Genomic DNA, 27,421 nt, shown 5'->3' on the forward strand with positions numbered 1-27,421 from the left:
GATGCCAGCCTAAGCAGACGTTGAAATTGGCCTGCAACGCTGGAAATAAGAACCTTGCAAAATAGGATTTTAGGAGCAGACTGGAGACAAACGCAATGCAACGTCTCCAATAAAAGGCATCTTTTCTGACTGAACAGACGATCATAGCACTTCTCTTCAGCAGAAGGCGTACTTTGTGAGGGGACTTGAAGCTTGAGTAGTATCGGCGTAAAAGCAGCATTTCGTAGTATTCGTAGAAGCTTGAAGGGCTGCGTGTTAACAGAGATGGTTCTTCGCGACCACTGCTTCTACAGTGCGAGAAACTTAACCATTTTCGAGAAACAATGAGTCGGTGTACACCGAAGTTATGAAATTGCTGAAGAGTATTATTGCATAGAAAATCGGTAAAATCTAGAAAATTATGGGTTTTATTGACTTCATTCTTACAGGTGCATGACGATCTATCAATCCACAGAGTTCACATTCAAATATGTCGTGTGACTATAGTCGCCATCAAAAACGTGTGAATGTTTTAAGGCGGAAAGTCCAGTCTCATGCAAAGAATTCAAGCTTGTTGGAGTGGTAGCTGAGATACTTGACGAGCAGCAGGATCCAAGAGATCACGAGCAAGGCCAGTGTCGATGATCTCGCCTGTATAGCCTTGACATTGCTGGTATGAAGGTAACTACGTCGCCCTAACGTAGTGGCGGTCAAATGTACGGCCAGACACGAGGTTCGAACACAGCCGCGTTAACATTTCCTGTTTTTGCATTTGGTATGTGTTTCCTACACGTTTTTTTTGTTCCCCATTTCCTATACGCTATGTTGAAAAACTAGCACGTGCCTTAAGCTGAAATACGTTTCATTGTTTCTTTTCGAGCTCTATTCTTTTTTTTTTTTTTTTTTTTTTAATAATAATATAATAATCTTTATTCCAAAGCACTATAGGCCCACCGGCCCTTAGTACAATAATAACCAATTACACAGAAAAACTAGTGAGGTCAGGGGTTCACCTTAAAAGAACAAAACGGTGAACTTTGAACTTACATCATGCAATATCATACAAAAAGTACCAACAAGAAATTTAGACACATTCCTATTCATTCATAGAGGAAGCCCTCTTTTGAAAAGCATAAAACAGATATCGAGCACAGTTTCTGATGATGTCTGGCTTTGTGTTATTCATGAGTGCAATAAATTTATACTGTGACAGAGGTTGCTGCGTGTAAAACTAGGAATGTACTGAGTTCTAAGGTCATTATACAGTGGACAAACAAAAAGAAAATGGAATTCGTCTTCAACAGCATCAAGACATACTGGACATTTTCTCTCATTGATCTGTAAACCAAGGTGTCTACCCTTCTCTACCATCAACGGGTGAGCGGAAACTCTAAATTTGAACAGTGTCAAGCGGAAAATGGATTTCATTTCAATCTTAAGATATTGTTCAGCAACTAAACTTGTTTTAAATAATTTATAATTACTCAATTTAGTATACGAATTTATTTCGTCACTCCAATTTTGGAAGTCAATATCTAAGCAACGTTGACGAAAGCTATTAACAAATAAAAGTTCATTTCCAACCCTTGATTATACCATGCTTCAGCAAACCCGTATGAAAATAGAATTGCTTTCACATGCTTTACCCAACACTCCTTATTTGAATCAGCTAATTTACATTGGAGATGGTAGCAATGAAAAACATAACGATTTGTGTTCATCTTTAAAATTCTTAACCAATATTTGATAACTCTAGTTAAACGGATAGCTCTCAAAGTTGAACGACCCATTTCTCCTCTTATCGAAGCATGAATATATAATGACTGTGATGAAAGCAAAAATTTACAAAACTTAATGTGAACATTTTCTATTGCTGGCGCTTCAATATAACCCCATATCTCACAACCGTAATGTAGAATTGGTAGAATTTTTGTATCAAATAACTTAAAACATAAATTTAAGGGTACATGACCTAATTTCTTTACATTTATCATCAGAGCATGGAGAGCTTTTGTTGCCTGATCGGCTAGCTGTTTCACAGCTCTTGACCAAATACCTCTTGATGAGAGCTTTAAACCAAGATATACATAGTATGGAACGGTTTCAACGACACAACTTCCATAAAACCATTTTTCGTAACTTCTAAGTATACCACCGTTCCTGAAAACTACAACTTTGGTCTTACTTAGATTAACCCTTAATTTATATTTATCACAATAAGACTTTAATTTTGAGAGTAGTCTCTGTAATCCAATAGCGTTATAAGATAGTAAAACAAGATCATCGGCAAATAATAAATAGAAAAGTTTGACAAGACCAATTGAACACCCAACGTCATCACCCAAAATATGATCTGCACGGAGTTCATTATGTAAATCATTGATGAAAAAGAAAACAGAAAAGGAGACAGGATGCAACCTTGTTTCACACCGACAGGACAATCGAAAAAATCTGTTAAACCAGAGGGGGTTAAAACGCTTGCCTTCACTTCTTGATACATAGAATGTAGTATACGATACATGTTCCCTGTAATACCGGCATTGCCAAGTTTGAAAAACATTGCTATTCTATTTACTCTGTCAAACGCTTTTTCAAAATCTACAAAAGCACAATAAAAACGCCCCCTCTTAGTTGTTAAATATTTTTGTATGAGTGTGTTAATTATAAAAATGTTGTCTATTGTACAGTACCCAGCTCTGAAACCTGCTTGTTCTTCCCTTGTATATTGACATGTCGCATCCCATTTACAAAGCCTATTGTACAACATTCTCGCAAAAATTTTGCCTGTTACAGAGAGTAAAGAAATACCACGATAATTACAAGCTGAATCACGTGCCCCCTTTTTGTTTATATTCGACCTCTATTCAATAAATTACGAACGTCACACCTTTTAAATAACAAACGCATCATAAATCGCACCCCGCTCTATTCACAAGCCAACGCGGCCAGATGCCAAAACTACACAAACGTGACAGCGGTCACAAAGTAACTTCTCTACACTGGTTATAAAAACTTTCTTGAGAATTAAAAGATTGAAAAATTATCATCTTAAAAATATGTTTCAATTCAATACTACTGGAAAATTATCATCTGTTTTCATTCAATACTATCGACGGTTTTCTAACAAAAGATCACATACAAAGTGACTATTCCTCCGCGTATCAGGACAATCAATTGTTTTCAGAGAAAATATTAGCTACTTGGCCAAAACGGTTATAACTATATTATCATGAATTCTACTAAGTAAATCCTCATATTATTATGTCATTATATTATATTAATCTATCATTACATCATCATAAATGTCAGAAAGTCACCCCGCATAACGACGATAAATGTTTCCAAAAATGTAAATGATAAAGTTGTGTATTGGAATTATTCTCCACATGCTTTCAAGCAGCTCGGTTTTTACAACGATAAACAGTATTTACTCTGTTGGATATTATTAACAAGAATCTTTCGATACTTCAAACAATTTATGATTGTTGACACCCGTGCAAGATACGAATATTCTGTGCAACTATAGATCTATAGACATGTGTTCAAGTCTTATTGCTCCTATAATATGACTTTTTAGAACGTTCTGAGCTATGTTTTCCTGCTAGTTTGACAATCATTTCGGAAAAACTTCATAATGTGGAAAGATTGAACCCACAATCTACCACACAGTGATGGAGACACCAAGACAAATACAAACATACCCCTAAATACTCGTAAGCATGCACATATTCGCAAGTGCAGACGAGATTCAAGAAAAGAACCTCTTTCATCCACACACACACACACACGCGCACACACAAAATACTTCAGAAATTGCAGAAGCTTTTTGTGTAGACAGTTTGAAAATACGACTTATTTTGGGAATGCGTCTGGACACGCGACGTCACCTTTCTTTGGCACGAGATCACGTTACAAGTTTTCTGCAACGTCAACGTTGCGAGATTTGTCATAAATTTGCTCAGTGGACAGCGATCGCGATAGCTTAAAGGTCATGCGTTTATGTAGGTCACTATTCTCAAATTGTCAAAATTTCGGTAACTCTCCAAAGGAAGAAAATTTCAAACAGAACAGAAAAGGTATAAGCGCACGACATATTTTCTGAAATATTTGAAAGGCGCCCGCAACGACAATGTTGACAGAAAATTACGTAGCCCCGTGTTGCCACAGCGATGGCAAGAATCGATTTTTGAGTCAGTTTGGCGCTGTCACGTGACGTAAGCAAACAACCACATTATTGTCTTCACAGTATTGCCTTTTAAAGTGTGATTTTGCATCAGTGGGATTTCTATCATCCTTACTGAACTGCAACAAATTTGGCCCATTTCGCGCATGTCTGTGTGACTTGCAAATAAAATGTTCATACATTTTATAGAGATGAATGTGTTTATGTCAATCGCTTAAGTATTTGATGTGAATAATATAAAACACACACACACACACACACACACACACACACACACACATATATATATATATATATATATATATATATATTACGTGCAATCATGAAAGAGTGGGATTTCGTGTGTCAAGTAAATATCAAGTAAGTTCATGATCAGATATCGATTATGGAACTTTCGCCTTCGAGAAGTGGCCGTCTGAGTTCGTCTTGCTTGCTACCGTCAGAACGCCGACGCCAATAAGACGATGCTTTGTCGGTGAGATAGTTCCACACAGATGAAAGCCATTCCCAGGGAGAGAAGGATCTGAGATAGCTGGCATAAGCCACTTGAAGTCCACTCTCACGGCCGATGGATGTCTGACAGGCATACCACACCAGCAGCTTGAGAACGCACTCTGGTTTTTCGCGCTCAATTTTGGTTTCCCTGTGTTCAAACAAAACCCCGTGGTCCTTGCTTGCCAAATTCCTAACTAGCAGTCTCACTTTATCGACGATCTCTTGGGACATCGGGGTGTCTTTCGGTGGGACAGGTATAACTTCTCCTTTCAAAAGTATTTGAACCTCGCCTGAAAAGAAATGATAGGAGATGACAATATTTCGGGACCCAGTAAATGTTTATGGGGTGCCTTTTACCTTTCATGTTTGCAACTCGCCCGAAAGATAAATATAGTAGGTAACGATAATGCGGAAAATCTTGTATATTCTGTTACGCATTTGAAACTCGCCTGACCGGTAAATGTTTGGGATTAAATAAAAAAATCGTGAATCTCCGTTAGTAATGTGATTCTGAAGGAGATGCTTGCTATAAAATTCTGTTTCTCGGAGCGACCCTTGATATACGTGGCGACAAAACCATTCACTCTTTTGCGAATTTGGTATAAGCGAAAAAGACTATTACACAAGGCGCATCCCCATATGCCCACGGTGTGCATGGTTAATCACGGTTTTCCTCAAAGTGACAGTGACAATTGAAGTAAAATCTCAGTATATCATTACAGAAATCAACGCTGCAACTTGTTCGGTTCATTCTTACTGGATGGAGCAAAGAGAAACCGACAGAGCTACGAAATTGCACAGGAAAATCCTTTTCTACGTTGCTAGGCGCTCTAGTCTGGACAATCCCACGTTTGGAAATACTACAGTCTTATTTCAATGAACAATTAATACATGATAATGTAGACGATAATGATGGTAGGGTTTATGCCTTTAGTGATAAGAGAAAATCCAACGATTACTTTTCGGCTCCCTTCAGCAAAGTATTACAGTCTTGCATATCACTAATACTATCAAATTTAATAGAATTCTGACAGCCAATGAGATGTATCTTGTGTGCTCTTTATACATCTTGCATAAGGTGAGCTAAGCTGCTGGCATTACAGAAACTTTACTTCTGCAAATCAATCGATTGGATTTTATATTCATACTGGGCAAAAACATGCTCAGGTTGAATAGCCTCGCTCTCATTTCGAGTCTTTTGAACGCAAACTGTAACATTTTGGGCGGTACTGACCTAGTGCTTTCTTCAGCTCTCTGGTGATTAGATCTGTGTTCTTGCAAATGCCAAAAAAGCATCGTTCACAGTGACAGACCAGCACAACATTATCGATGTCCGGAATATGCAGTGGCGATTGGCCGACTAGCATCTGAAGGTGGGGAAAACACCCCACATCCATGTTTGCAATTCCCCATTCTTTGAAGTTTCTTGCAGTCAGTGGAAAGTCTTTCCTGAAATCGAAACCCTCTCTGCAAACGTTGATTGGGTCAAGGTCACAGTGCAAGCTTGTGAAACAGTACTCGGGATCGTCTGCACGACCTTGCTTGTAACTGGGAATGCCGTGTCGTACCTCGTGAAGCCGAGCCGGTGTCAACGACTTTTCGGACACGTAATTCAGTAAGGGGTGCTCCTTAAGGTGTGGGTTGAGGACGCTGTTCGACCTAGGGTCTCCAAATACGAGGGTATTCACGTTCTGGCGTGCATTCGGCAGGACTGGCTGTTCGCGCAGAAACTGCATGAGGCGCCCTCTCTGTTGCTTGTTGAATTTGTCCCACAAGGTAAGGCACCTGCCACGCTGCGCAAAGTTGTTGGCGATGGGGTCACTGTGTAACCAAACATTAAGCCACTTGTCGGCCATTAGTTTTGTCTTTTCCAGGGTTGTTGAGAATTTGTCTCCATAAATAACCAGCAGAATGGACCCTGTGAAAGAGGAGACTGATCAATATTTGAACATGTATAGTAATTCCGTACATCAAAACATATCGGAAGTGATGTTCTATATCGTGTTGCCTGATTCGATCTGAATGCTATTTACCTAATTCGTTGCGATGCTTGTAGGCAATGATATTACAACTCTTTCCTCTTTGTCTGCCAGTCCTTCTATGAGTAGGCGGACGAGATATTGATATACTAATCGCTGTTCGTGAGTAAAACGATTGTAGTATGCACAAATTATTCAAGATAGTTTGGGAGGGGCCGTAAATTTTTCAACTAAACTCTGCAAAAATCTCTACAGTCTGCCGTGGCAAAATAATGTATTCAATAACGTACACTCGTAAGATATCGACCAATTTCACAAGTCCAAACGCCGTGATATTCTGTGTAAATTATGTCAGTTCTAGCTGCAACAGATACCTTAGACTTGGTTCAAGTCGGTGAATTTTCAAAACATAAATAATTTGCAACAGTTTCTCTTCTTTCATACAAATCTTTTTGAAATTTGGCACCCCAGGTCAGGTTTTCCTAGCGATCGAATGCGTTACCTTTGAGTCTGCGCAGAAGCGAGTTAGTTTCTGCCGGATCTCGATTCTGTCATTCCGGGTGAAACTCCCATGTATAAGCGTTCACCCCACTCACTCATTTCACATGAAAAGAGAACACAAATCATCGCGCTCACCCAACTCACACCTTCAAAAACCACAGACTTGAACCAAGTCTACAGATGCCTCTGCACAGCACAATAACGTTTCCCCTTACCATCCGGTGGGAGCAATTCACATTCATTATCTGGAACTGACTAATTTACTATGGCGTCATTTCTATTCGAGGAGCCAAATTAAGTTTTCGGTAACCTCCTTTGACCGCCGACTCTAACAGATAAAGAATTATTTCGTTAATTAATTGTAAAACCCCAGAGCCCACCGCCAGCGCCGTGTTTATTGTTAACAAACGCTTATTTCAAAGACCTTTCAGTTAGTTCCCGTGACCTATTATAACCGGACTAATTCCACAAATCATGAATGTATGAAAATTGTGAGTGCCTATGCATCTGTGTGGCATTCTGTTCGAGATGGGTTTTCGTTGCTCACTTCTTGCTGTGCATAGGACTGTGTGCACTTTTTGTAATTGAAACAATGTTCATTGCAGGAAGCACGGTCCCTCTGTGGATATATATATATATATATATATATATATATATATATATATATATATATATATATATATATATATATATATATATATATATTATCACAGGGAAACAGACGGGCGTCCGGGAGAGTAGGGTATGTTAGCCGTGACATCGGTGGCTGTCAGGCAATTTGCTGCATTTACCTATAGTGTGCCAGTCCACTATCGGGAGGTGTACTTTCACGCCCATAACTCATTGTACATGAACTTGCCTTGTACTTGCCCTGTTCAAAAGTTGGGTCAGGTGAACATGTGAATCACCAGTTCTGAACAAAAACTCAACTTGCTCTGCCATGAAATTGTATGTCAGCAAATTTCACGTAAATTCAGTTTTTAGGCACGTCTTTATTAATTGTTTGGCTTACGCTCCGTATGAAATACTGTATGTTTTCAAAAAAGAATCTAATTATGCCAGGTTTCCCTTGTGTTTACAGCTTTAAGGTCAAAGGTCAAACAGAATCCACTCGTTGTAGCGCCCGAGGATGAAACTGCATAGGTTAAAAAATGAATGTAGAATGGATGGTCTATTGTATTTCCCTGCCTAGGTCAGAAAGATTTTATGTGATTTTATGTTTTGGCCTGTAGTAAGTCATGCATGAACAGGATATTGACCGAAAGTTAAGCTTACTGTTCGAATATCCCTCGCTTCTGCCTCCATGACAACATAGTGACCGAAGTTACTGCTCTTCAAAGGTATGACGAATGGAATATCATTCAGAAGCACAGCGCCATCAATATACATGTACTCCAGTTATGGCGGAAATCGGCATGGAGAAGAATTTGTAGTGACAAGGAGGCGTATTCACGGATCGATGCTTCACTTGTAATTGCCACGAATGGACGATCGAGGCGGAAGCAAAGAAGCTACTAGAGTTACACTATGACACAAGAGGCTAACAGTGAGGTACTAGTGGTTGCTGTGATCATACTCACCTTTCGGTTCGGTTAAATTGCAGTTCAGTGAATCGAGCTCGTCCCAGAGATCGACGGTCTTATCTCGACGACCATCTACAGGAGTAATTAAAACACGGGTTTGTCTGGCGTCCAAAACAACAATCGCCGTAGTGGCAGCGAACCGCATAGCGTCACTGTACACTGGTTTCTCATTATATTTCTCGATGACGCACTCTACCATATAGTGATCCTCAAGTAAAATTTCTTCTAGAAGTTGCTGGACCTTGTCCTGAGCATGATAAGATGTCTTGAGTTTGGAGTACAAGACGATTTTATGTTTTGTTATTATATCCGCTTGCGTGTCCACTCCAGGAGTCGCCATATTGCATTGTTGCGATCGACGTGACGTGACGTGACCTATGCTGTGTTAAACGTTTACGGATGGATAAGCTCCCAACAGCGCACGAGGGCGCTGTTTAAAATGCGCTTTGTTAACCCCGGCCCGTGGAGGTTGAAGAATTTTTATCATCTCTGATATCATGGAAGCTGTTGCATCAGTTGAGGTACTAGTATGAGGACCAGGAGCTATCGAAGCGTTCCATAAGCGGATAAATTCAAAAGAACGGACTAGAATGACTTTAAACATTAAGTATTAATATGAAGATAGCCTACGTAGATCAATAGCGATATCTGTACCCCTTTTAATAAGCTTAAATACTTAAAATTCAACTACACACATACATACACACGTATATATCACATATATAGTGTATATATATATATATATATATATATATATATATATATATATATATATATATATATATACACACACACACACACATACACACATCGTGTAAAGAGTGCTCGCATGTATGTATGCATGTATTTACATTTATATATAGTATGTTTTACAAATCTAGGGAAGTTTAGATGTATATTGCTGTGGTTGGTCACGGGTGTCGCAATAATGATATCTAACAATATTGTCAGACACGTAAAGACGTTCAACACAAATGAACACTTTACATAAGATTCTCAGCTGACAAAAATAGTTTCGCTGTCACATACGGAGCTGCCTTCCCCATACATACTGAAGACGCTTTCCTTGATTTTGTCATTTATTTCTTGTCTTGATTTTTTACTTTGAATAGAGAAAATATTCTTCGATAAAAAAGTGTGTAATCTTGGTGTAAAATGCGTGGTCTTTGGATAAAATTATGGAAACATTTATTTGGCGGCTTATTTGTACGAAATAATTGAAACATCGTCATCACTCAAACAGCTAAAGGCATCGGCTAATTTTGCAAACATCCGTCAAGACTGTCTGTCAGTCTATTTTGATTTATTTGTCCGTCGATCGTTCTGTCTATTACTCTGTAAATGCGTGGGTACGCCTTCATTCGCTGGTATGACAAAAGTTGAGCTATATAGGTATAAAAAAATAGCTTTTATCGAAAGAAACATATCTTAAAACCGTTTTGCAGGCATTTTTCTCATATCACGAAATATTGAACAAGCGAAGCAATAGCCCCCGAAAGAAGATTTCCAAATGACGAATGAACTGTGCCTGACAATACTAGCGCTTATACAGGTGCAGCCAACAGAGCTATTCATCGAAAAAGCTATTCCAGGAGCAATTTTTGAGGGCAGGGGAAATTTTAATTTTGCTAGGGCAGGGGACATGTTTTTAGGTGGTAGGGGAGCAAATTTTAGTTTTTTTTGTAGGGCAGAACGGATTTCGGTTGATTGTCCTGGGGACAGGACGTGGCGAAAAAAAATTTTGAGGGGAATTGTTTCCAGGGCAGGGGAAATTGGCAAGTTTTTTTCGCCACAGGGCGAGGGAGCTTCAAAAATTCACATTGGGGAGGGGAAACAGGCAAAAATAAGTGGGGAGTGGGTAAAAATGAAGTTTGAGTGTGAGAGGGTAAGTCGAAAAATTTTCTGTGGGAGGACAAATTATGAACAGCTAATTAATAACCCTCTTGACTTAAAATGAGTCAGTTCACAATATTTGCCATGCACAATATATCTTATCATAGTAAGGACCTTTTTAAACGTGCATTGTTGGTTGGCTGCACCTGCTTATAGAATCACATTTCATTGCAAGAGCAAATGTCAATGTTGGCATGTAATAATCGACCATGGGTTGCGAGTGCAATACGCTGTCTTTGTGGTTGCAGGCTGCTTCTCCATATAAACCGTGGTCTCTGAGGCTTCAGTCCAGAACACGGTCGCCTGTGGTTCCATATACACGGCGATGGCGCTCGCAAGGATTAGAAAGAGAAAGTTCGGAAACGACATTGCCGTGATATACATCGCCGAGTTTCCTCACAAAAGGCACAATCTATTCGATAAACTAGCATCGATGGTTCCACTACATCTCTAAATTCATGATACTCAGTATCCTCTTTAGTGCGTGAGATAGATCTGTGCATTTTGGGGACGATTTCCGAGGGGACACTTTCTAACAACAGCTAGCTGCCGTACACCCATTGGTTCAATCAGCATACTCCTGACAGCAAACGACCAATCACAACATCGCTACTTTCAAATATACGTCAGCTCTTCTAAGAAACGAAAGTTCTGCTCGCAACTTCCTCCCTAATGCTTAGAGGGGCCCCCGCCGTGTATCGAACCACAAGTGACTGTGGTCTAGAAGTCTAGTATATAATTCAACCCAATGTAGCCTTCGGACTTCTCCTGAAAACGCTGAGCGCACCGACACCTACGCTATGAAGAACGAGACAGGTGCCGATGAGCGACGTCACCGCCATTTCGAGCAAAAACATGAAGGTATGATACGTTATCGACTTGTACGGTTCAAACTTTCGCCAAGCAACGAGGGCAACGCCGAGCCAGGGCTGCGCCGCTGAGGGAAGGACGTCGAAAAACTTCACTAGAAGTGAGTCCAGAACGAGGATCAGTACCAAAGGATAAGCCACAACGGCGGCGGTGATTTTCTGTAAAGGCGTAATCTCAGTACAGTCAGGGAGCTCATCTTTCACTCTGCGCTGACCCCAGACGACTCCTTCCGTATCGGTGACTCTTTTGCCGTTGTTATCCGTCATGTCCCGATGGAAAATTTCTCTTTGAAATTCTGACACCAAATTATCGTGAGTTTGATTGATGTCTCGACGATGCGGCAGCCAACTTTGCGTGATTTTATCCAAAATCCTGCAAACCGAGAATTGGAAGAAAGGCCGTGTAAGATTATGCATTGTTTACTCAAACTGTAACTACCCGGAGCATGGCACTGTTTCTTTTCATATCAGCTAACTCCCAGCTAACATTTATACAGTTTTTTTATCAAAACGATGCAATCTTTAGTGTATGAATGGGCGTTTACAAACAGTGATACATGTAGCCCCTATGGAAAACAGGAGTTGGGAAATTATAATGTCTATGATAGTAAAGTCCAGTTAAATAATTAAACCTTGTCGAGTGTACACTACAAACTCAACTATGCGTTGTCATCAGCTGTACGATTTCGGTCACAGCAACCTATTGGGTATCCCCCCCCAAAAAAGCGATATTTGGTTCTGCCAAACTTTTGCTCAACAAAGATTCATATATTGTGTATGCGCACACAGCCGAACGTGCACGATTTCGCGTCAATTTTGTTCCAGCCACCCGACCATGCAAATACCTCCATTGTGTTTGTGACTGTCACGTCATTGGCCACAGTTCAAAGTCTAAATCGGTACGGAACAATCGTTCAGGTAGACAGATACCTTCGGACAGAATTTCTTAGCCTTTTCTAAGACTTCCACTCGGTGATATACAGCTCATCGAAATGATAGTTGAAACACCACACCTACCGAAATTAACGCCACAAGAGCCCGGTAAACATAAAAGGTCGGCCGATGGAGGTGTCAGAGTGATCCTCGTCCAGTCCCCGCCACATTTAAGACAATATCTCGGTGTTTACACTTTGACCGGGAGTACATCTGATAAGCAGTGTTGCACACTCTGTGACAGTGTAATGGGATGATGACCTTTGTGTACCATTTGGTGATTTTGTTGTTGTCAGAGCGAGACAACAATCTAGTTTTGTGGCTCTTGTTTACAGAAAATCGAGAGGCATTGTGTGTAAATAAATAAAACACAATTTATGAATTGAACCTCCATACGTCAGCCCAACGATGCCAACTCAACGTAGGTAATTCTCTTCTGCATGCTCCCTGCCTCTCTTGATCATAAGGGCAAGCTAGAGCCAACGTACTGAACACTGAAGGGATGAGTTCAACAGTTCATATCATCAGCTAGTATGAATACGCGAAAAACATGAATTTTGAAGGTCAACTTAATAAATCCTCGCTAAATTATGAATCAATAAATCTGTAAAAGATAATCTGTGACAAAAATTTTACGACGTGACGATGACATCATTAGTCATCCACAAGTACAACCCTAGGACTGGCTCTCAGCTCCTTGCTGGCTGCTCAGTGCGTCCTCTCGAGCAAACTAAGTAAGTCTGAGCCTAGCCACTGAGTGAGACACAGGCTTGGATTTACTGGGCGTTAGCCTGACACGTTCACACCGTTGAGGGCATGCGTTTTTGGTAGAGATGAGAACTGTCGGAGACTGTTAGAATCTGGATTCACCGGTTCTTAAACTACACATCACCTCCTGTAGAGGGTGCGCCGTATACCTCAGTGCAGGCATTACAAGACCAGTCTTATCACCAGTCTTCAAGTTACCTTAGGTTCTGGATTGAGAAAAGACCCTTCCAAAAATTGACTCCACCGCGGCGGACCGCTACAATGTCACGGTCGACGACTGCAAGTACGCCCCTTTGGGCTTTAAAAAAATGTTATCCAAATAAAGATAAATTATGTATCTATCTGTAAGGCAGGTAGGGACAGAATGACATTTAGAATTGGATATGCTCCTTTTCTTGCTGTTTATTCCGACTGGTCAACCAGAATTTAGGTTGTTCGAATTCTGTTTGCCTGAACCAGAGCTTTTCTTGGAAAGACACAAAACTTTCTCCCACAATTTTACATCTTTGGCAGCATTCTCGTGCAAAAAACAAGCCACGACTTTTACAAAGTGACAAAATGGTGTTTATACTGCCCTGATTACAACAATTGATCCATACGGTGACACAAACCAGAAACCTGTCGAAATATCCGAATTTCAGGATTGCTTGTGCCCGCCCGTCTTTCGGAATATTGAGAGGACGCGAAAGAAAACAAAGTTTACTTACTTTGGCCTTATCTAGGATTGTTTTCAGAAACTTTGAAGAAAGGAAGGCAATCTTCCCTAATTCCGGCTGTCTGTTCGAGTTGGACTTCATCAACTGAATTCGCCAATACTGTCCATCGCTCAGTCCATTTTATTTTATAAGTTGCGATTCGATACCTATGTATTTGATTTCACTACTTACAAAAGACCATGTTTTTAAGCTGATAAGGTTATGTTACTGTAATTTAGTCGAAAGTCCCAAAATTGAGGTGTGTGTGTGTGTGTGGGGGGGGGGGGGCATGCATCTCGCCGAGGTCTACATAGGTGAGCTGGCCGTTCCGAATGATTCCAGAAACTAGAATAGAATAGACAAGTTTTTTTAATGATCCCGGTTCTAGACCTCTTCTGGACAACAATAATTTTGACGTTTTGATCTATCTGTGAAATATTCCAGTTCGTTAAAACGAGGGAAACACTAATGTCGTCAACTTCCCGGTGCCTTAAAAATAAAAAAGTGGCGCCAAAACTGGCCAGTTTGGAATCAAACGGTCAGTAATTGTATGCTTCAAGAGTTCACCCCGTCTTTGAGATACATCCCGATGTTAAAACGAAGAATGATAGAAATTTTAGATAGTTCTAACATCTTCCCATCTCCGACGACAGTGGCAAATGTTCATGATCGTATTCTTCGTTTTTACATCTTGGGCAAAACGCAGTAAATGTACTAAGTGGCAAGACAGCAAGACTATAGGCCATCGTTTTTGAAAAGCTCATTGCACATATATTCACTGCCTGCATGAAAAGACGTGCTAACATAGCTATGAAGGAACAAATCAAACAGAAATTATATCAGAATATTTACACTTTTGAAACTAATGAAAGCCTGGCTCCGATATGCAAAATAGTAAGGGAGCATTCGTTTTTTACAGGAAGGGGGGATCGTTGGAAATCAGGGGGGTTGACTTTTACGAAACCGTTTTTTTTTTGGGGGGGGTCAAATTTTACAATCAATGATTGGAAAGCGGGGTTAAATTTTACAAGGGTTTGTATGGAGTTATGGAAAAAATATTTGACTTTGGAATTTCACCGAAATGTTGCTTGATCCTCCATACATAATCTATAAGTAGTCTATGAGAAGCTATAAATAATTTCTTTTAAATACAAAAATAGCTAAATCTGTGTATTTATAGACTCTTGATTATTGATATTAATATACTTGATCGGACTAGGGTAGTTACCGGTGCATGTGTGAGCAGAAATTTGATTTTGGAATTTCACCAAAAATGTTGATTCTCTATACATTGTGATATGTGAGGAAACTTTGAATATTTTTTAACAAATAGCTATTAATATCTGTGCTTTAAAAAAGTTTGACAATTGATATAAATGTACGTGACGAGAATATTATATTCGAAAGAGCAGATTTGAAAAACCAATATGGTATTGGAATTTCACCTAGTTATTATTAGTAAAGTTCAAAAAGGATTCTTTGAAAGTTCAAAGGTCAAATGGGAAATTATAATTCAATTAAGATGTTATTGATACGGACTGTGACATCTGGGAGAGGGTCGCTGTTTTTTGTGCATGAAAATTCAAGGGATGGGTAACTCTTTTTCTTGCAAACACTTTTGAAGGGCCTAATTTTTCAGCCCAGGGCCATAGGGTGCGAAGGGTTAATGAATCAAATCTGATGAAGTTTATATATATATATATTTTTTTTTGGGGGGGGGGGTCACATTTTACAATTGATGAATATTAATGGGGATCAAATTTTAGAAATTTGATTTGGAGAGGGTCGCTTTTTACATTTCATTTGTCGCTCAAATTCCACCGACCCCCCCCCCCCCGTAAAAAACGAATGCTCCCAAAAGATGGGGAAAATACGTAATTTTCAAACGGGACAGAGCTCAAGATGTCATTGAACGTCAAATCTACTGAGCTCAGCTTATTTTGCAAAAGTCATTCGTGATCATAAGATGAAACTTTTGATAGCAGTAATGTCCACAATCAATATGCGATGTCATGTGTTCTCCGCTCTTTGGCCAGAGTTTTGTACTTCAGTAAATCTTGCACGAGCGCCCTCCTGCGAGCAAGACGGCGCCCCGTTGCCTTTGAACAAAACAGAAAACGATGTGACTATTAAGAGCAATTATTTCCAACAATACATGAAGCAAGCACGCTATTTTCAATCGAGTGAACATGTTCAATGGCAAAGGAACAACGGTCAACTCACAATTATCCCAATGTTCATGACACTATATTGGTTATGTAATGATTTGAAAAACGCACGCTGTATATCTCACTCGTAACAAGCTGTCTCCTGGCATATTTTGTTCGGTATAGTGACTCATGCACAGCCGACCAGCTGACTTTAAGAAATTGAAAGCAGAAGTGACATAACATCCTAATATACTATTATGATACATTTTGGAACAAAATTAAAAATCAGAAGGGAAGTTAAAGATATTTGCAACTTGCTCGCAACGATTTGAAAATATCCCCTCCCGCCCGCTAAATAGTGTCCCCGCCTCTTTCGTTCCCCATCAAGCTTATTAACTTGCCTGACTCATCTGCCCTAAAACTCCCCACTGCCCTTTACACGCTTTCTCGTTCCCAGCTCTCTAACAAGAAAAACGTTACCCGCCCGCCAAAACATCACCGGTGAACATCTTTCTTAAAGCCCCAATAGCTGCGAATATGTAATAAACCAATCTCAAAATATCCTGTTTTCCAAGAGTTTTCTTTAAATAAGACTCATTAAAGACTGAAAAAGTGTATGTGTCAAAAATGGCATGTAAATTCAAACGTTTTGAAATCATTTTAGATTTCCCGCCATTTTCAAACCTGATTACTGCATATGACATAGAAAATAAAGATTACAACAACAAAATATTGGCCATCGTATGTTTTGCATGCAAGTAAATGGCATCATGCCTGTTTCTGGGATGATCACGATGTGTATGTGCAGGAAACTTCAATACTGTTTTTGTACTTTTCCGTGGGGCGCCATTTATGAGTGCGGCATCCGTTTATTATTCAGCCTGTTAAAACGTGTAGGCATGGTCCGAAATCGCAGAGATACTTTTATACACGTCCTTCAGTTCACATTTACACGAACCAACTTTGGTTTGAAAATAAAATCATGAAAATAATGCGTAAGATTCGCAGCTATTGGGGCTTCAAAGACAAGAATTTACTAACCGTCAGTAATAACATCAGGTTAACTCAGGAGTTTATTGTTCGGCCAAATACGGTCCAAATAGTTCCCTTCTTAAAGGGCGGCTTGAGTAAACTGAGAAATTCGACCCATTATGTTCTCACTCTACTTCCCTAATTATCGCGTGACTTTTATACAATGCTGAGCAATGGCATGGTGTTATTATTTCCTCAAACTACTATCTCGCATAGAAGAGCGTGTCTGATCAGCGGGTGGGATAGCTCTAGCTCGAAAGGTGCGTACGATTGCTCGATGAAAAGCCCAGAGTTTAATATAGGTACAGGTAATTTGAAACTTCAGAAGTTTTGAATAAAGTACAGTTCCTCCACACGTGGGTGGGTGGGGGTGGGGGGGGGACTGTGGATAAAGCTATAATATTTGCAAGTCCGTGCATGACTTGCTTGTCATGACAAGTCTAATTTGGGAAAAACAAAGCAAAACAAGTACAAGAGACAAAGGTCAGAATGAGAGGTATGCCACACTTTGCTTCCAATGCCCCGCAATGGTTCATGCAGTAGAAACAATTAAGTCATTAACACTACGTGTACAATCTCAAAAGGCATGCAACTTTCCGTAAAACATTGCAGTATCTATATCTTTATCGCACTGTAGCAGTTGTCGGTATATTTCATTGCAATAATGGGACACAAACACACTATCACATACATGATATACCGGTCGAATCGGCCTTGTACTGCTCTTATTTGTCAATGTACAATCTAAATTCCGCGATCAACACGAGCAAATGTTTGACTGAGTGCCGCGAGCAAACCTCCGACGAAAGTGGAGTGACCTTGAACGACACCTAACTGAAAAAGAGCACTAGATCATTGTGTTTACGTCATAAATAGCATGTGTACTTAGGCACAGAGAACTTAAAAGTTAGCAATCCTATTATTTATGTTGTTATTTGCTCATAAAGTTGAATAAAACACAAAGACACAACGCTGTTCTTGCCGTTGTTTCAATCTTACTGATGTCATTGCATAAAGTCAGTGTGAAGGGACACTCCTCTCTCTCTCTCTCTCTCTCTCTCTCTCTCTCTCTCTCTCTCTCTCTCTCTCTCTCTCTCTCTCAACACAAATTACTTCAAGTGCAAAGGTGCAAAGTAGTATCATCTGTAACTTAAGTTTCAGATATATATATATATATATATATATATATATATATATATATATATATATAGTATATATATATATATATATATATATATATAATATATATATATATATATATATATATATATATATATATCATATATATATATATATATATATATATATATATCTTGTTCCGCTACATCCGCTACATCCAACAAGCACGTTCATTTAGAAAAGCTGGGCGATATCTTAACTTATGTACGATTTATCTTAACAAACGATTGAAGAGGAATAAAGCTGATAAGGTTGTGATAGGCGAACTGGAAATCTATCATTCGCGACAACCGTAAGCGAGATGCGATATTGTGTTCAAAATAGAAAATTGAAAGTCGTGGCGTAAGAGTTTCCGCGTATCGGAGAGAGTAGTCAGTACTCTCGGTGATTGACAGACGCAACGTTTTCTTTGTGATCCTACGTGGCCTTGGGAATGAAAGATTGACAGCTCGCTGAAGGATGTGACCTGTTAGTTTGAGGGCGCTCTTCCTGTCACTTTTTATTACAGATGACCTCTGAATGCCATTTTCGTGAGATTGATCGTATCGTGAAGGCCGTGCACCTCAGGTCACAAGGGGGGGGGGATGTTGCAGGGGATGGGGGTAGCAGGGAAATGGATCTGTCAAAGGGACCTAAGGGTACCTTCCAATAAGCCGAGCCCATTCAGTGGCTTCACTCAATCATTATAATATCATATATATGTCCTTGACCTTCTTTCTATCGGTCGTTTCAGGGTGTAAACAGTAGTACTGGAATTTCATTGACCCACAGACCTCAATACCTAAATTAGCTCCGATGGAAAAGAACTAAGATTATGTCACAATCTCTCTCTCTCTCTCTCTCTCTCTCTCTCTCTCTCTCTGATCGTACACACATTCAAAGTCACCGTACGTTTTTGACTGGAGAACTTTTCCTCGTCGCCTTTTCTGGAATCACCGCTGCCTTGAAACAGGCCTCGTGTTGTTTTTATTGACAGTAGTGAACGTTTGGTCCTGTGTGAACAACTGCGTGACTGCATTTCTTTTGTGAGAGGTATCTATGGTGTGAAATGAACCTATGTTTACATCATTATTCATCGTGTGAATGACATGGACATTTATTTTCATTTACGCATGCGTAATCATAATCTGCGAGAATTTTTTTTTTTCAAATGAATGTTTATGAATCAAACAGGCTTTTTCGTTGTCGACTGTGGTTGATATTTTTTATTCCTTTTGACTGATATCACATTGAAACCCCTGTCACCAAAGCTGACGTCGCTGAACAAAATAAAACCAGTAACTGAGCGTTCCATTGCAGAGTCCCACACAAATAAAAACGTTGTTTGTTGGAACGCTCCCAACGATGAATGTAGAAACACTGATAACGGGGCCTCCGCAACCGGATTTTACTGGTTTCTGTTGTCCGATCGATATTAGCATATCACTCTCGTAAACAACACCAGCGAACTGATCTGTCGTATCGTCAATTGCCATTTCAGTTTCCCACCACCTTGCACGTTGCTGTGTTTTCCTCGCTGTCCTTCAAATAGTGTGTTGACCCAATGTAAAAATGACGACGTTCTCTCCTCTGAGCAGGGTGATAAGTAGAATTACTAAACCCCGCAACCTCTGGCTAAAATCCCTATTCTCCCGACGTTTCGACGCTTGCACTGTCCGATATTGCCGCCGTCAAGCCGTTACTTTGCGCCAATGGTCCTATTACCAGCCCCTGGTCTCCAGTCAGCGACTCTATACATCTCCGGCCGGGAAAACCGATATTAAAACGAGCCCCGTTTTACAGTTTGCAGAGAAAGTAGATGTAAGCAGAGAACTTCGAGTGAGATGGGGAGATGGGGTTCAGAAAGACTACCCGTACGTTTGGCTTCGCGACAACTGTTTCTGCTCATCATGCTATCAACCAGATGCTATGGCGCGCCTGATATTGATGGAAAATTTAGACATCGACGTTATGCCAGCAAATATTTTTCTTCCCCAAGACGGCCAGAACTTAATCATCCTCTGGCAAGACGGTCATCAGAGCAACTTTGCGTCCGATTTTTGAGAGATGTCGAGTTCGAAACGAAAAATGCACAGCGAAAAACCCAACATTGGGGGTCCGAACTTTCCACGAACATACCAAGCTTCCAGTTTGAAAATGTGTTGCTTAACGACTGGGAGTTGCTGCGGTGTCTGGAAACACTGAGGGACGTGGGTCTCATGCTAATTAAAAAAGTGCCGGAGAAAACAGGCCAAGTGAGAAAGTTAGCAGAGAGAATCGCCCGACTGCGTTACACATCTTACGGGTATGTACGATATCTGTGCTATGTGTGCCGGCAATGGGAAGTTTCGCCATAACATTTCACAAAGTGGCGGACTAAATCATTGTGCGTCATTATTTCATTCTCAATAACAATTTTAGTCAAATTCGTTCTTATTGTATTATTAATGTTATTATTGTCTTGGTCGCTTCATCAGCGTTAAAACAGAGCGCTGATTTAACATTAATTATTCATCAATCTGAACCGTGACCCTTTACGTCGGCATGTGTACTGAGACTCGGCAAACTAGGATGTAGTGGTTGTCCCGGGCCGAGAAAAGACTTCATGTTTGCCACCATCCGTGACTTAAATTGTCTTATTTCACTAAGTCGCAAACCGACCGGTCACGTGATCTGCCCAGTGATCCCCATTTTTCACAATTCAAAACTTTCACCATAACATAAACACTTTGGATAACATTTATCGTGATATCGTGAATCAGGCTGATTCTAGGGCACCGTATTTTGTTCAATGACCGCGCCCTTTGCAAAGACTATGCTTATAATACATTCCAGAGATCTATATTTTGGCTTAAAGTTGATAAGCGTTTATCTACGTTCAGTTATGTATTTGAATAATGTTCATCATCCATTATTCTTTACCAAATCAATTTCAGGGAGGAATTCACAGTGAAGAGCAAATTTGAACCTTCGAACTTGGCCTACACAGGACATAAATTAGGATTGCACACGGATCTTCCTCACTACCACTACACTCCATCGGTAAGTCGGAGTTTCGTCCCATGCTTATGCACCCACTCGTTCCCGATAAAATCAATGGCGACCCGATAGGCGTGTACCGGTATCCAAAATCTTACTGAATGCTACTTTTTAGTTTCAATTATTGTGCTCGCTTCTACAGTTTTGGCTAAGTGACTTTCACGGAGTACATCTCCACTATTTTGGCTCTTTGTCTTGCGCGAGCAGCTTGTAGCAGAATCCACAAGTCGATGGTTTCGTAGAGTTACGATTTACTGTGAAAACGTACCCCTTTGTTTTGCATAGAGCGCGCTGAACACAATTTTGGCAGAGAGCGCAAATGTCCGATACAGTTAATAAACCGATTTCAACACCAAAGTTCTTGTTTGGCCAGGGTTAATCAAGTTCATTGCTTCGCTTCTGTGAATTGCACCTTCCTGTATACTCGCTGGTTTTACAACTTTAAGGGACACTGAAGACTTGTCGAAGCACCCGTCCACGACTATATGCGCTCAATGCTTCGTCCTCCATCGGTGACCCTGGAAACTCTAAGGCAGTCATGATTGTCAGCTTCGGCTGCTTTGGAAGGCATTCCAGGGTCACTAATGGAACAATCCATCGTGCATGTAAATAAAGTGCCGTTAACTGTATTTTTTGCATTGTACTTACTCCCCTAAATTCCACCCAATCATCGGAGAGATGTTTTGGATTCCAACTGTAATATCATATTATCTTTTGAAAATGTCACTATTTCAATCCTTAGTGATGGAGTTGGTCGATCAAATTCAGGTGCTTACACGTATATTTGCGGCGGGCATATTTGAGTCGCACCTTGAAAATTATTTAGTTGTTAACCCTTTGAGTGCTGTAATTTTTCCCACCAAAATTTTAGTGCAACATTTTACAAATTTTATCAAATTTTTCTGTAATTTTTTTGATAATTTTGGACCAAACTGACATCACATTTCATAGGCTACAGTTTTTCATCAAAATTTTGGCAAAAATCTGAAAAAATTTGACTGGGGTACATTTTATATAGGTGGCAAAAATGACTTTGGCGCTCACAGGGTTAATATCAAAGTTGCCCGTTCGTCGCTAGTGTTTGACTAACTCGGTGGTCATACTTCGGTGAGCATTTTTTACGTAAGTTACGTTTGATTTCCAACAATCTTATCGTGAAAAAATTGCAAACAGATACAACTAATTGGGCTTTAAAACCATGACTCGACTGTTCTTATATATCGCGGGCAGTGCAGGGCACTATACACGTCCAACTCTGTAGGCCCAGAAAAGTGTTGCGTGTCAGGGGAAATCCAGCAAATAAAGGGGTAGGCGTGCATGAAAGATCAAGAAGAAGCAGAAGAAGAAGAAAACGATACTCGTTAAAATGTGTCTAAATATTTAACTTTGAAAACGAAAGTAGATGAAAAGTGCACCCTATGATAAATTCCACACATCGTGGGCAAGTTTCGAGCATTCAGTTTGTGATCGATGCAAATCAAACCCTGAAAAGTGGGATTCAAGTTAGGTAACTTTGAGAATAAATGACATGTGATTAAAGTAACAATCAGTGAACGAACCTCTGGATAAAAACACTCCCAAAACAAAACAAAATAAAACAAAACAAAACAAAAAAGAGTATGTAGGTGTACGAAGTACGCATTAATCACTTCATTGCTTTGGAATGCAATCTAGGTTGTCAGAAAGATAGCGGAATGTTGACTTATTTGTTTAAAACACAATAAAAATGTTAACCAAAGAATCTAAGAGCCCAATTCTTTGATTTGATAGTTACAGTACTTTGCCAACGTCTTACGAACTTCTGTCGTGAAGCAGTCAGGGCGAACGAAACGAAATGAAAAAATGAGCGACCTGTAAGTTTGCGCAAAAAAGCTCAGTCACTAAGGTGGCGCAAATGGTAAAAATTCAGTCTTAGCAGAGCGACTTACACGAAAGTTGGAAAAGTGAAAAGAATTGTCAGTTACTATTATCAAGACCCCCTGACAATAATATAGGGAGTTGCCGTACTCTTACAATCGCTCAAAAATCGTTCTGTGGACAAAGACAAAGCAACACGGTTTACAGTTAAATGGTGCAATGTAATGATGTATAATATTTAGATGAACAAATGCATATACAGTGTATATACATATAGGCATGTGTACTGTGTATACAGGTATGCAAATACAAGTATATAACCTTATTACAAAATGTATGTATGTATGTATATATATATATATATATATATATATATATATATATATATATATATATATATATATATATAATTTGACGGCTTTCTGTTTTCTTACCAACAGATTCAGTTTCTACACTGCATTAAACAGTGCATCGGTGATGGAGGGGACAGTAATTTCAGCGACGGTTTCAACGCTGCCCTACAGCTGAAGGAACAGGATCCCGAATTCTTCGAAATTCTGTCGACGACCTACATCGAATACGTCGACGTGGGACACGATCAATTTGAGTACTACACAAGACATCCACAGACTGTCTTTACGTAAGCATGAGTATGAATAAGACGACAGATTCCTGGAAGAATGTTATCTCATTTTAATCACTACTTGAGAGTCGTGATATCAAGAATTGTACAATGTCATCGGCGCGCCACAATATACTGCGTCCAACCTTCATTGAAACAACCGAGCTTTCATAGCGAGCCTTCCGTACTCAATATACTTGGACCAGAACCCCTAAGCTTGCGTAAATTTGTAGAATTATTCATTATGTTCAATGTGTAGTAATACTCTTAAGTTTAGCAAGCACTTTTTTTGTTTTTGTTGTTATTTGTTTTTATCGCTGTTTAATTGTTTGCGGCTGTGTCGAATCAAGAATTCGGAGTGATATGTTAAGCCATAGATAGAATAATGAGCAAATTTAATGACATTCTATTTAACGTCAACATTAACCTTGAAGTTGGCAGATTCGTATACACAGCATAAGAAATATTTCAAAAATACTCTGAACATGCGTTTAAAGTGAACAAGCAGTCCTCGATAAAGAAGCTATACTAATGAATTGAATCTGCATCAAAACGTTGCCGTAGTTTTGCTCTGGTAGTACACTTAAAAAGATATCGAAGCGTTATGTTAATATATTTCTGTTTGTTGTAGATTTGACCAGTTTGGTGACCTATTCATGGTACTGTATAATAATAGTGTCCGGACCATCACCATGCCAATGCCCAAGGACAAGGTTTACGGTTATTACAGAGCCATGAAGGCATACGACAACATTCTCAATAGTCCTGCGAATATCGTCAGACACAAAATGCAGCCAGGTAAGCGAGGGAGAGGGGAATTCTCTGGAATGTGGTGGATGAAAATGGCACGTGCACCGCTTTCCGAATCTGCCACTCGACACAAAGGTTCTTTAGTAACAGTGGTCAGCATAGGCCAACGTGTGAATGTATTCGGGACAGTGTCGTTGTAAGGAGTGTTAGGGGCTCGTAACCGGTAACACTATTGGAACTAATTTGGGATAATTTGATGGTGAAGTAAAGTCGTTTTAACTTACAAATGTAACTTTATCTGTTTTTCTTTTTAAGTTACAAACTTCTTTTCACCATTAATTTGTAATATTGCAACATCAAGCTATATGGCGCCTAACACTTTTCAGAAATTTCAAAAATATGAAGATTCAATTATCCCAAATTAGTTCCAATCGTGTTCGGTGCAAACTATAGGTTATATAAGCTTACCGACTAAACTGCCCGAGGCGGGTTTGTTTTTCTGCGGGGTGTAAAATTTTACAACATATCTGCCAGATGGGCGGACGGGGATAATCATGTGTACGTTCTCTTTTGCTCGGGAATTAAGGTAACTTTCTCAAGTCACCTGCCCGGATTTCAGTTTGTCGTTTACATTTCCGTCAATGGTTATTGAGTACAAGTGAAATCATGAACTTAATGTTATTCGGCCATGTCTGTCTCTGTTTGCACCATCCTTGTATTTTAAGATTTTGTACGAAGCGGATGAAGAAACTCGCATTATATTGACAGTACAAAATGACATGAAACGTTGTAAAATCTAGGCTTTGCGATGTGCTGCGGGTAGCGTTCAACGTCCAGGGGCGAGCCGGTAGACTTTCGTTTTCGTTTGGGGGTATTCAAAACGGGAGATGGGAACGTCGAGTGGAAATCGTTGAACTTAACATTCGAACCTACTAGATTGCAAACCGATATTTACATAGCTGAGGGAAAATCACCAGAATTCGCGGTAAAATGTATGTTCTTCCTGCTCCCATAAACATATTGAATCTGGGGGAGCACTACAATACATGCCTTTACAACGACCACGTTGTCATTCCATACCTTGGGTGTGACCCTTGTTTGTGTTGTTGTACCGTCGAGTCACGTGGACTCCAGGGGGCGAGAAGGCATGTGATCGTTAGGTCATTAACAATCCTACGGATGTATATTAAAACGTAAACACGTAACAAAACGATGCCCTCCAATGATGACATGCCTCAGCGCGTCTATGTGGAAGAGAGACGGATATATCAACAACAACAACAGCAGCAACAAAAACAACAACAAAACACACACACACACACACACACACACACGAAGGAAAGACCACGGTAGTGTTAAGGTGAAGGGGATCTGAGTATGACAGCGAGTTCCATGGCGTGTACAGAGGGTGGCATTATTAGATTAGTCTATACACGGTAAATACATGTTTCCACAATAATGGAGTGTATTTTTCGTGAGTTGATTTCCCCAAACGGCAGTTGGGCGTAGTGAAGGCTGTCTGAAAATTATTACACTTCAAATACCCCATTGATTCGACCAAATCACAGAGAAATAAAATTCCGCCAGATTTTTTTTTTTGGCTACCCCTTGAAGAGATCGAATAGTCTATGGCCGGCATCTGCAAAAAGAAAAGTCCCTGAATCATTGTTTGAACTGAAGCTTGTATTGTTGTTCTCACTCCCTGTCAGGTGACCTGGTTGTTTTCAACAACGTGCGTGTTCTGCATGGCAGAGAAGCTTTCAACGTGCACGGATCAGGAGAGCGCCACCTAGAGGGAGGTTACATCGACTGGGATGACGTCCACTCAAGGATCAGAGTGCTCAGAACAAAGTTCGACTTGCCGGTGAATGGCTAGTAGAGCAGTGCAGCAACAGCAAGTGTACCCGAGTTCCTGTTTTGCGACAACTGCCAGTCTGTAGCTTAAATGCTGCCGAGGTATTTTAAGAAGTCAACGCGGAGGTGATGGGAGACGATGTTGACGGAGCGGAACCACACGAGCGTGCCACGCCTATCGTTAAGCTCTGGGAGCGTCCAAAACTCTAGACGATCGTTGACAATAATTTGCCCTGGTGGGACATAACTTTACATGGTGCCGGATTTTCGAGGGGATAATATGGATTGAAAACCGCGTATAATTATATTCACCTGGTTTATAAGGGAATACGGTTTGAACTGCACCATATAACAAGCATTCCAAAAAACGTTTTTGAAAACCTTTGCCTCGATATGTCAACGTGTACAGTATTCCGGAGATGCATGAAGCTTAGATGTTGAAAAATCAGTTGCCAAAGATTTTTATTTTCTGAACCGAAGAACATGCAACACACAACATAGTCTAGTGTGATTAAGTTTAATACTGCATGAGTAAAATATTTAGTAGGACATATTATACCAGCTGAGCTCCCAGGTGTTATAATTGCAATTGTGTCAGGATGAAGAAAAATCATGCGAATCGTCTCAGCACTTATATTTTTGGAAAATGACCATGCTATCAGACAAGCTTTTTATTTTCATGTAATTTTGATTTTCTCAATATTCTACAAGGTTTCACTGGTATATGCCTTGCCAATCGTTGTACAAACGAAATAAAATGATTAATTCATTTTCTCGTTTCCCGCGTACTGTTTTTGCCGTGCCACCTTTCGACAAGTTCTTTCAGATTGGCAACTCGGATAATGCGGACCTTTCGCATGAGGTCGCCGTGTGTGGTTGGGTGTCCCCCAAAGTATAGCCACTATTCATGTTTTTAAAGACAATAATACAATAAAAGTGTCATGAACTTGATTAAGGGACATCAATTCCTCTGTAAGCTGTCTCGCCGGTATTGAATCAATTTGAGAGCCACTACGCATGCCATTTGATAGATTTACTCTGATTGGACGTCAGTCAACTTCCAGTTTCAGAGATAACACAC

General features: G+C 40.0%; 2 protein-coding genes and 1 long non-coding RNA gene across 3 annotated transcripts; 1 reads left to right on the forward strand and 2 right to left on the reverse strand.

The window, feature by feature from the left end:
- Positions 1–3,331: 3,331 nt before the first annotated feature.
- LOC139115646 (uncharacterized) lies at positions 3,332–9,142 on the reverse strand. The gene is made up of 3 exons (XM_070677925.1): positions 8,718–9,142; positions 5,892–6,575; positions 3,332–4,947 (listed from the first exon to the last, which is right to left on the reverse strand). The coding sequence occupies exons 1-3, from the start codon at positions 9,058–9,060 to the stop codon at positions 4,535–4,537; spliced, it is 1,440 nt and encodes a 479-aa protein (XP_070534026.1). The 5' UTR covers positions 9,061–9,142; the 3' UTR covers positions 3,332–4,534.
- Positions 9,143–9,891: 749 nt separating this feature from the next.
- Positions 9,892–12,923, reverse strand: LOC139115647 (uncharacterized). The gene is made up of 3 exons (XR_011548150.1): positions 12,500–12,923; positions 10,760–11,855; positions 9,892–10,257 (listed from the first exon to the last, which is right to left on the reverse strand). It is a non-coding gene; the product is annotated as an uncharacterized lncRNA (long non-coding RNA).
- A 6,676-nt stretch (positions 12,924–19,599) lies between these two features.
- LOC139115668 (gamma-butyrobetaine dioxygenase-like) lies at positions 19,600–27,110 on the forward strand. Its single transcript, XM_070677962.1, has 5 exons — positions 19,600–20,523; positions 21,155–21,260; positions 23,555–23,754; positions 24,368–24,534; positions 26,196–27,110. Exons 1-5 carry the CDS (start codon positions 20,063–20,065, stop codon positions 26,360–26,362), a joined length of 1,101 nt encoding a protein of 366 aa, XP_070534063.1. The 5' UTR covers positions 19,600–20,062; the 3' UTR covers positions 26,363–27,110.
- The last annotated feature ends 311 nt before the right edge of the window (positions 27,111–27,421 follow it).

The sequence above is a fragment of the Ptychodera flava genome, chromosome 17, assembly GCF_041260155.1.
Source record: "Ptychodera flava strain L36383 chromosome 17, AS_Pfla_20210202, whole genome shotgun sequence".
Lineage (NCBI taxonomy): Eukaryota > Metazoa > Hemichordata > Enteropneusta > Ptychoderidae > Ptychodera > Ptychodera flava.

Coding starts and splice junctions, on each gene's coding strand:
- LOC139115668 (XM_070677962.1), top strand. CDS start 20,063: ATGGGGAGATGGGGTTCAGAAAGACTACCCGTACGTTTGGCTTCGCGA. Junction 21,261..23,554: donor ACTACCACTACACTCCATCG/GTAAGTCGGAGT, acceptor TCTTACCAACAG/ATTCAGTTTCTACACTGCAT. Junction 23,755..24,367: donor CATCCACAGACTGTCTTTAC/GTAAGCATGAGT, acceptor TGTTTGTTGTAG/ATTTGACCAGTTTGGTGACC.
- LOC139115646 (XM_070677925.1), bottom strand. CDS start 9,060: ATGGCGACTCCTGGAGTGGACACGCAAGCGGATATAATAACAAAACAT. Junction 6,576..8,717: donor CAATTTAACCGAACCGAAAG/GTGAGTATGATC, acceptor CCTCTTTCACAG/GGTCCATTCTGCTGGTTATT. Junction 4,948..5,891: donor AGAGCTGAAGAAAGCACTAG/GTCAGTACCGCC, acceptor ATTTCTTTTCAG/GCGAGGTTCAAATACTTTTG.